This window comes from Monopterus albus, unplaced genomic scaffold, assembly GCF_001952655.1.
Source record: "Monopterus albus unplaced genomic scaffold, M_albus_1.0 scaffold120.1, whole genome shotgun sequence".
NCBI classification, from domain to species: domain Eukaryota; kingdom Metazoa; phylum Chordata; class Actinopteri; order Synbranchiformes; family Synbranchidae; genus Monopterus; species Monopterus albus.
In genome coordinates, this window is record NW_018128000.1 from 1,062,907 (window position 1) to 1,072,984 (window position 10,078).

A 10,078-nucleotide genomic window follows, 5' to 3' on the forward strand; every position below is an offset into this window, starting at 1 on the left:
CTCTCTCTCTATATATATCTATATCTATATATATATATATATATATATATAGAATTGCACTCTACAACAATGCCCTACAATAAAATATCCACATATGTATAAAATCTGGAATTTCAAGTTTACATCTTATGCAAACAACCATTTGATCCTGTTAAACATCCAAGAATCAATCACTAAAATCCCAATAGTTTGTGTGGAACTTTAGTTATTAAAGGTCAGTAGCGATTTTGTTAGAGCTTCCCTGTCAAGGAGCAAAAAGCCTCCCCATAACTGCTCTCCTACTCAAATTTCTTAAACGCAGGCTTTGAATCTTTTTTTTTTCCTCCCCATTCCCCCCCCACTTAAAACAAAAACAACAATTTGACTATAAACTGTACCGCTACAAAATACAGTACACTGATTTGTCAAACTTTACACAACATAACCACAAAGATCACTGACCAAAAGTTAAGTTTCTCTCAAATACAAGAAAATGTTACAATAAGTTACGAAAATACGTAGTTACATTAGACACTTAAGTAGAACAGTAGAATACTCATGTAAGGCAAAATCAGGTGATTTCACAGTGACCAATTACAGAGTTCAGATTTTAGTGTTCTCTGGTTTAAAAACACAGACTCAGTCTGGACATATACTGGCTTTTCACTGGCAGAAAATGAATTTGGATGCATTTCCTACTTGAGGAGAAATAACTTTTACTGAGAAAACTGTCAGGTAAATCAAATGAAACCATGCCATTTCTGGAGCACGCAGCATTTTCTGGAGCTGTGCTGAAAACTGATCTTTTGATCTGACTGACGGATTGCAGCATGGCACCGTCTGCCACGTCCTAATCAGAGAATGGCACAATGAACACCAAAGAGCAACTATGGGGAGGTTTTGCACTCCTTCATTAACCAAGTATCTTAACACATATATAAATATGTTAATAAATAGACAAATTACATCAGTGCAAATTTACACTATGCCTACAAAGAGCATTTTGGCATCAAATTTAAATTAAAAGATGGAATATAAAATCTAACCAAATAAATAAACAAAACATATAAATACATAAATCATCAAAACATACAGTACATAATGAAAATAATATTTAGTTGTCAAAAATAAAGCTTTGTGTGTGAAATAGAAAGCTGTTACGGCATGATGGAAAACCAGTTCATATGTTTGCAAGGTAAAAGCAAACCAGCTGTGTTTTTTCTTTTTTACGAACACAGACGTTATAACAGGAACGGTTTAGCCCAATGTCCTAGCAGCTTCCTGCTACAAGCAAATACAAACAAAAAAACAAAACAAAAAAAAAAACAAAGTAGATATAATCAGCATCAAATGTGCATTTTTGGAATATATGTGGCATGTAATGGTACACTGTAAACACAGCAGGCTAGCGAAAGCGCTGAGCGACCAATCTCATTGAAAACGACAGCAAGGCCATTCCCCAGCAAGCCACTGGATGTCTTTTTCCCTGTTGTCTTTTGGTGGCGCATCATTTCAAAGGGTTTCACAGAATCAAGGGCGAGGTCAGACAGGTGGATGGCCATGCAACGAGGGAGAGGGTTCATCCTGCCCTTTGTTTCTCTCCATTCACAAGAATTTTTCTTCTTGTTCTAGACCACAGTCAGCATCTTAGGTTACAGCCTGTCCATTCTAAAAGTGTCCTCAGTGGCAGGGTCGGCGAGCACCATGTCAGGGTCGTTGAGCATGTGCAGTCCGTCTAGGGTGAGCGGGTCGATCTTCAGCTCATCCAGAGGAAACTGAGAATCTGCATCAAAGCTGACATCACCAACACCAGCCAGAGAGTTGGTCAGCTCTTTGGAGAGGCTCGGTGGAGACTCACCTGTGACTGAGATATGAGTCGTCAGATAGGAGTCAGCACTGACACCTGAGAAGGACAAGGCAGGTCTGGCAAACATCATGTGAACAGATTTTAGACAGCTCTTTTTTCCACAAGCAACACTAACTAGCACTGGTATAATGGTTACAGTATGTTTGTAATTTTGACAATATATTTAGACATCTATGAAGATTCACTATTTTAGAGATGCACCGATCAATCAGCAGAGATCAGAAATGCATGTCCAGTGTAACAACCTGTGGTAAAGCAGAGTAAATACAAACTACACACACTTGAAAAAGAACTGTGCTCAACAGAACTGATGTAGCAGACACTCTTCTGTTTCTGTAGCACCTGTTTATAGTTGGAAAAATATTGCACTTCATTTTTAACTGGAGGTTTGAAAAGTTACCAAAAATGTCTGTGCATGCCGTCAATTACAGTTATTAGAAAAACAGAAAAGTGAAATCTGAATTGGCAGGTCAGACAAAAAAAAAAAAAAAAAGGCCAAGAAACTTGCAATTGATGCATCTCTAACTCTAATCAATTTACAATTAATTTGTACAAAAAATAAACACAAATTACCACAAACAATTACAGATTAAGACAGAATAAATCTTCTTAAAACAAGGTTATTTTCAGTTTAAAGAATTATTAAATGACACCCTGGGAAGTAATTTTAAAGGTCTGCACATTTGTGCTGATGCAGCATCAAACATTTAAAGAAATCTACAGTTTATTACAACTTGAGTTTTCTTTTTGCAGCATCCTGCTATTTATACATCATTTATAACACTGCACTTACCAAAGAAACTGTTAAGATCTCTGAATATGGTGATAGCACTTAAATAGGACTAGTGGAGCAACAACACAAGTGTGCGTCATAAACAGTTTAGCCTTATAAGCTAAACTACTTTATTTAGATATAAAACCAAAAATGAGATGCAGCAAGTGAGGGAGGTTAAAGCTGGACTGCAAGTCAGTCTATAGCCTGTGATGGCTGCTTAGCACTAACAGACTGAGCTGTACTTTTACAGCTCACCTTATTTTTCTCCTCCAAATAAACCAAGTAACCTGTATTTATAGTGCAACTACTGCAACACTTTGACAAAGTATAATTTTGCTTTGAGTCACTGAACTTAAAAGGATAAAAATTACATTGGGCTTTGCTTGTGCCTCAAGCACAGAGCACATGCAACAAGAGGGCTGTCACATAACCCCCAAACACCATATTTACACTCCCACGTTCGACTTCTCACTTAGTAACATGTCCAAACCTTTGCACATGCTGCAATTACGATTTTATTTCCCCCCCATCTTTAAAAGTCATGAAATAAAAAGGAAAGTTTCCATAAAAAAAAAAAAAAATAAATGGCATTTTCCCACACAGTTGTAACTGGAAACCCCTGAGAAAGGAATGGCTGTGTTTAAGAGTCCCACTTGATCATGGTCAAACACAGCACAACCACAAGAAAGAGGTATATCGAATGAATGTTGTGGTGCTGCTACCTGTTAGGATGATGTTGGGGATGTTGCTATGGCTACTGTAGCTCAGCTGCTGAGAGTCCTGCAGGCTGCTCCCGGTGAGGCCCATCATGGCTGCCTGGGTATAGTTGAGCGTGGAGCACTGGTTGTATAAGCTGGTGGAGCTGATGGGGTTCTCAATCATGTTGAACTGCTCCAGCTAGAGAGCAGAGGGTTGTAGTCCAGTGTCAACTCAAAAACTAGTTGAAGAAAACATTTTGCCTTTGCTGCTTATAAAGCGCCGTAGTAGCGAGTCCTATAACCAGGAACAGATTCCGAATTTTTGCACTTCTAGTTCCCTTGTACTGAAGTTAATAAGTTTTTTGAATGGGTTTCTAATTAGACACTTAAAAGAAGGCCTGTGTTTAACACAAGGCCAGTACAGGTTCATGATTTATTCTACAACATAAAGTGCATGAGTAAATACCTCACTTGAGATTTTTAATGATTTTGCACGTCCTAAAAAAGGTGGTTTCTAACACATGGCTAAATGTGATTACACAGGCCGTCTGGGATTTTACACATCATCACAGAGACACATCTGGTCACTGGCCCGCCTTTTCAACCTGCAAACTGCTGTAGCTAATGGACACAGCCACAATCACTAACTAGTTCAGGTCACACTAAGAGTAAAGGATTTTGTAGAAGAGGTGAGCATGTTAAATCATATTACATGTTGGAAGCAATGGTGGTGACACTGAAGTCATGGGACCGTGGTGTAGTTTGTTTATAGGCTAACAATAGCTTTTCACCTCTGGTGATGGTATTTGGCCTTCAAAAATCGTAAAAGTGGTGTCCACTTGTGTCATAAACTTTTGTTCGTCACAGAGCTTATTTTCTGCAATAATCCAAAAGCCTGGGGGGGGGTTGGCCTACACAAACACGTCATCCCTACGGCACTCTATTGCTTGTGTGTTCTACGTCACCTGGTGAGAAAGAGCATTAGTCTGCCTCGATGCCAACTGCTGATCGTAGAAGGAGTCACCAAATATACTGCCCACAACAGGGATATGCTGGAGGAAGAGATGCAAGATGCAAAGTTCAGAACAGCTGGCAAGATAGCAACTACAATTAACACACAAAATGTGAGACAGAAGGCTCGTTATCCTGACAATTCAGCGATGGAATAACTGAAAACAGAAGCAATACACAAACTGTACACAAATGACACAACTGTAACACTGTGCAGTGGTGGAAGACGTAAAGTTATGAACATGAAGTAGCTGTTTGTGCCATCCCTGCAGATAGGGCACACAACAGTGCAGTAGTGTGTTGATCACAGCAGCCCTGTTCATGACGACACAAACACAAATCAACTTGTCAAATGGGAATTCTGCTATCTGCCAATCGAGTGTTATTCTCACATTTTAGATCGTTACAACTGTCAGCCATGGAAACATTTTACTCACCACTTGTGCTGGGAAACACAGACTCCAACAATGACAAAGGTTAAACAGACAAAGTAGCACAATGATCCGACAGCTTTGTGAAAAACAAAAAGTTATTCAAGTTCCTTTTGGAAAGCTGTAGGGAATGTTTGCTGGGGTTCGTGTTTTCCACATCTGTACAGTGAAGGAGGCCATTAAAACACAAAAGTATGAGAACACAACCCAGGTTGACAAATGCTGGCTTTTCCCTTCACAATATTCTTGCAATGAGAAAGCACCACTGAACACAGAGCCAACACTGTGTGACTGGCTTCCTTTGAGTGGTGGAACCCCAGTCCAACATTAGCCTTTTAGTTACTGATGCAAACAAGGAGATATTAATCAGTGCTTCCTCATATTTTTAAGTCATCTATTTTGCACATTAACTAAAATGCTTGTTATACATTTTTTTAGCTGCCATTTTAGCTTTTAGCTTTTGACAGTAACTGCATTTCTTGCTGTGGCCTTGCAACCTGAAAAACACTAAACACTGAGTGTATTATTAAAACACATGCAGCCCTCCCTCTTTTTCTTCATGACAAATGTTTCACTGAAGATGGAATAAAGCTCTGATGACTCTTCCCCAAAGAAGGCCGTGGCACATTGTTTGTGTGCATGTAAATAACAGATGTGAAGTGAGGCAGTGTAGTGCACTGTGTTCCAGCAACTCAAAATACATGGGAGAATTACTCTGAAATAAACAACAACATAAAACCAATTTGTTCAAAAATGAATTTCCGCCAAGCTTAAACCAAGCATGTATAAACTGCACTGGCCCCAAATTAAGAACACAGAGTTTTCTGGAAATTAGGTTTTTTTAAAAAGCATCAGTTGTCTTATATTTGAAGATGAGACTTTCTAGGTGCTCAGAGTACCTCTGTAACACAGTCTGCTGAATACAGGGACTCGATAAGAAAACACAGAGGATTAAGGGTCGTTTGTAGCCTTAATGTTACTAAGCTATCAGGTGTTTAAGTTTGTTCACCACGAGTCTTTTAGAGTTGCTCGCACTGAGTGCACTGAAGGGGTGCACTAGAAAACAAAATGAGAGCACTGTTGTGAAACGGAGTGCAGCACAATAACAGTTTTATCTTGATTATTTTGTTTTCATAATGATTAGAATAATCATAATTGAAAATACAATTCGATTAATTGCCCAGCCTAACTGTCACAGATGAGGAGCTAAAAACACCTCACTGTCTGAAAATTATTCTGATTGATGAAAGTTTAAATTTGTGACTGACTGGTAAGATACTCAAATGTGGGTTTTATGTATTACAGTATTACCTATACACAATAATCTCTATGTACTGCAGCTTACCACAAAAGAGTAGTGTAGTTTCAGTCATGTGTAGCTTAAACTGAAACGTTTCAATTTTGCTGAATTTACATATACTGTATATGGTCAGGGCCTCCATCAACAAACTATTGCCATTTTGTCATGCACACAGTAAAGGGTGACAGTGGTGATGAAGAAATGAGTTATGCAGCTGTTGACACCATGAGTAGTTAACTGCTGATACAGAATGAAGAGCGGCCTAACCCAGCTACAATTAGCTTTCCCCAAACAGCAGCTAGCTCTGTGGGTAGGCCCTTACTTGAGGCGAGCCGCCAGGGGAGAAGCCTTGATTGGAGACTGGGGAGGTTGGAGACTGAGTGGCTGGTGAGCCAGTCTGATTGCGGTACTGTTGGAGGGAAGAGGGTTAACTAGCACTAAACTTCATGCTTGACACACACACACACACACAAAGGACAGGAAGTGAAAAGGCATTAGCCAAGGATCTGCTCATTATGTGCAACGCGTATACAAGCATGTGGGAAATGTTACCAATCACTTTCAGATAAACTGTGGGACAACTCTGTGGCTCTCCAGAACATGTAACTGTAGAATAGGAACATTTGCTGGTCCTACTCTAGTTAAATAGAATAGTAATATCACCACTGTGTTATGTACAATGGTCAAAGGTTATTACCTCATATCAGCCATTTTGTTAGTTTAACAGTACACAAAAAGTCAAACAACTACATCCAGAAATGCCTTAACCCACACAAAAGCTCACTAAGAAAACTTTGTCAGCTTTAACAGCAACAACTAATAACATAATCAGTCAAGAGTAAAAATATGTTCCTCCTAATAAAGGTAAGTTATTGTGTTATTATTATTACTGAGTTATTGTGACAAATTAACGTCAGGGCCTAGGAGCATAAAGTGGATGTGAAGATATTTACTGGGATGCACTTTGGGTAGGTGTAGAACTTTCCAAACAACAGAGTAACAAAATGAATAGAAGCTTAAGAATAAGCAAAATGGTCCCAGTCGCTTCAGACTTTAATTTCTGCTTCCACTGTCTGACCTGACCTCCTGGTTGCTTACCGAGCTGACGCTGGCGGTGGTCTGGCTCTGACTGTCTGGGGAGGGACTGCTGGCTGTGCCTGTACCAGAGGAAGCCAGAGTTGGCAAGGTGATGAGCTGAATGCCCTGTGGCAAGGCCTGCTGCTGCTTCTGAAGGTCGCTGAGCAACTGCGCCTGGGCCTGAGCTGTCAGCTGGTTGAACAGGGGGTACTGGGTGAGCTGCTGCTCCAGGGTCAACGGCTCTGTCGGCACAGCCTGAGGAAAGATGCAGATATGCCCAGTTTAGGCTAGTCCAATAAAGGGTGTTGTATGCTGAATTACCTGGAAGATTATTTTAGCAAAATTTCATCCCTTTGCCCTCCTTTTGCTTTAGCAGCTGGTTTGACTGTTCCATTGCTATAGATACACCAGGAAAAGCCGCATTTTATGGAGCATAAATAATAGTGTGGAGACACTTGTGTAAAAATTAAGCATTGGTTGAGTACCTTCTTGAGTCAGCTGTATAGAAACCACAGTGTTCAACCTAAACCAGCTCCAGTGCGGTGACTGGCCAATCGCAGAACTCAATGTTATTGTTGAGTGCAGCAAAAAAATAAAAATAAAATAAAATTTAATTTAAAACAAAAAGAGGCCATGTAAGATAGCCCAGCTGGCCGTTACCTGTGTGATGTTAACAGGTGAGGACAGGGTGGGGGAGAGCTGCTGTGGGGACTGTTGAAGCTGGAGGTCAGAGGTGAGGGTGAGCGGCACCACTGGAGGTTGCCGGCGCTGTGCTGTTACAGTCATGGTGGGCTGAGAGGAGGTGGGGATCCCTGAGAAGCAAAGAAATACACATGGAAAATGTGCTGAATCTAACTCAACTTAAACCTACTAAATGATGTTAAAAAAATCTTTAGGACTAGAAGCTTGAACTACAATACATTGCCATTTTTTTCTTAAAAAAATAATCTGTATGATTAAATGATTAACAATAGTTGATCAATTTCCTGTTGCCAAGTCAAAACAAACTATATGGGATTTAATTTCCCCCATTATCTAACAACAGTGGCCACTGTATCCTATCTCTCAAATAATTTTGCTAAGTTTGTGTTCAAAATATAAACTGTAAAAAAGCGTGCAATGCAGAACAGCATGCTAACGAGACATCAGGCCCCATGTTTTTGTACAGTTCTTACATGGTGCTTTGGGGTTTTCCAATTTTAGCATTCAAATGAGAGGCTGCAACTAATTGATGTTGTTGAGCTAAATTGATCATCAGCTCACGAAGGCCAAGCCGTCTGAAATGATGAGAAGGCAGCCAGCAGCCTGCTGATCCAGACTCAGCACTCATGCACACAGAATAATATCCCGCTTCCTTCTGGGAGTCTGAAAATACTGTTGACATAGTTGTGAATTTTGTTTCAGAAACTGCTCTTGTACATGTACAAAGAAAACTCCTAGCTTTTCAATATATATTAGCTCTTCTACTTTCCCACTTAATGAACATGAAATAACAGTCATTACCATGGCTGGCAGCGCTGATGCCCAGGTGGGTGAGGTTGGTGGTCAGGCTGCCTGTGCTGTTGGATGAGGTGAGAGAGGGGAAGGCCACGGTGTCCTCGGGGTCCAGTGGGGTGGACAGTGGAGGAGGGAACTGGATATTGGTCAGATCAGGCAGAGAACCACCAGTGTTGTGTGCAGCTGGGAGCATGGATGGGATCAATTCCTGGTCTGGTGATGGAAATATACTAACAAACACAAGTTCTGTCAGTCTTGAGAAATGCTAGTTTGATATTTAGTTTTAAACAAAAACACTGATACTTTATGCCCTATTTAATATCTCTAAAGCTGGCCATTTCTGAACTAGTAACATGACTTTCCTTGATATTAACCTATAAAATAAAATTCTAAAAACCATTTTAGGGCTAGCAGAACTTTAATTTAGGATGACTGGACAAACCAACTTCACTGCAGGAGAAACTATGAGATACATGAGAATCTTAAAAGACCCAGTCAAAAGACAGATTTGTTTTATTACACAATAGGGCATAGAGTTCTACTTGATATGTCTAGCTGTGTTGCTCATCTTCACTCTTAAGATACTATTGCATATTGTAAGACAGTTGCATTCAACTTTTCTGCCTTTATTTTTTACAGTCTGGCAGCCTTCCCCCCTTTTTTCTGCCCCCATCTAATTTTTAAATGTATTTTGTTTTTCTGGTTTGGATGCTTGGGTTCATTGACGCTTATTTGAAAATGTAAGATCAAAACTATTTTTTTAAAGGGCCCAGTCAATTGAATAAAAAATTGTAAAGTGGGACTAATTAATAAAAGCATTTTGTTCTTCTTAATTGATCATATTTGAAAACGTAGGTCTAGGTTGACAGACATTACTGACAGTCATATTTCTATATTGATAGTATTTTCAGAAATCTCCATACAGAGACTAAAACCAACAATGAATTGCCTCTACTCGTGGTTAATGTCTGCTACCTGTCAGTCCTGGATTAGCTTGCAACAGGTCACCGCTGTTGTTCAAAAATGGCTAAAAACATCAGGGAGACTCTCGTAACAAGTTCTCAGCTTTGTTTACATTCTGCTAGCTCTTCACAGTCAGGTCTGGAGTTTGCTAATGAATATGTCACCCAGTGATGTGTTTTTAATCATTTTTGACCAACAACAGTGGTCTATGGCACAGGTGAATAGGATAACCCAGCACTGACAGACATCAACTGTGAGTAGAGGCAATTTATTGTCAGTTTTATTCCATGTATGGAGTGTTGAAAATACAGTTAATATAAAAAATGGCCATCCTTATACTTTTGCACTATCAGATAACACTAAAATCTGTTGATTTATATCAGCCTGTGTTAAACTCCCAGAATTTTGGCAAAAATCTACCCTTTAATAAACAATTGTCTAAACATCAATTTAACCTTCATTTTTTTTTTTGCTGAAAAT

General features: G+C 39.6%; 1 protein-coding gene across 3 annotated transcripts in view; it reads right to left on the bottom strand.

The window, feature by feature from the left end:
* Positions 1-675: 675 nt before the first annotated feature.
* The window catches only part of crtc1b (CREB regulated transcription coactivator 1b), a 14,974-nt gene continuing 5,571 nt past the window's right edge, over positions 676-10,078 (bottom strand). The window contains exons 8-14 of one of the 3 annotated variants that reach the window (XM_020612108.1): positions 8,642-8,865; positions 7,799-7,950; positions 7,160-7,393; positions 6,384-6,470; positions 4,285-4,371; positions 3,344-3,518; positions 676-1,843 (exon numbers count right to left, since the gene is read on the bottom strand). In XM_020612108.1, the coding sequence (XP_020467764.1) occupies positions 1,632-1,843; positions 3,344-3,518; positions 4,285-4,371; positions 6,384-6,470; positions 7,160-7,393; positions 7,799-7,950; positions 8,642-8,865 (1,171 nt within the window). In that variant the 3' untranslated portion in view covers positions 676-1,631. Of the gene's footprint in view, positions 1,883-3,343; positions 3,519-4,284; positions 4,372-6,383; positions 6,471-7,159; positions 7,394-7,798; positions 7,951-8,641; positions 8,866-10,078 lie in introns of all 3 variants that reach the window. The other 2 variants (XM_020612107.1, XM_020612109.1) reach the window with 2 other exon arrangements.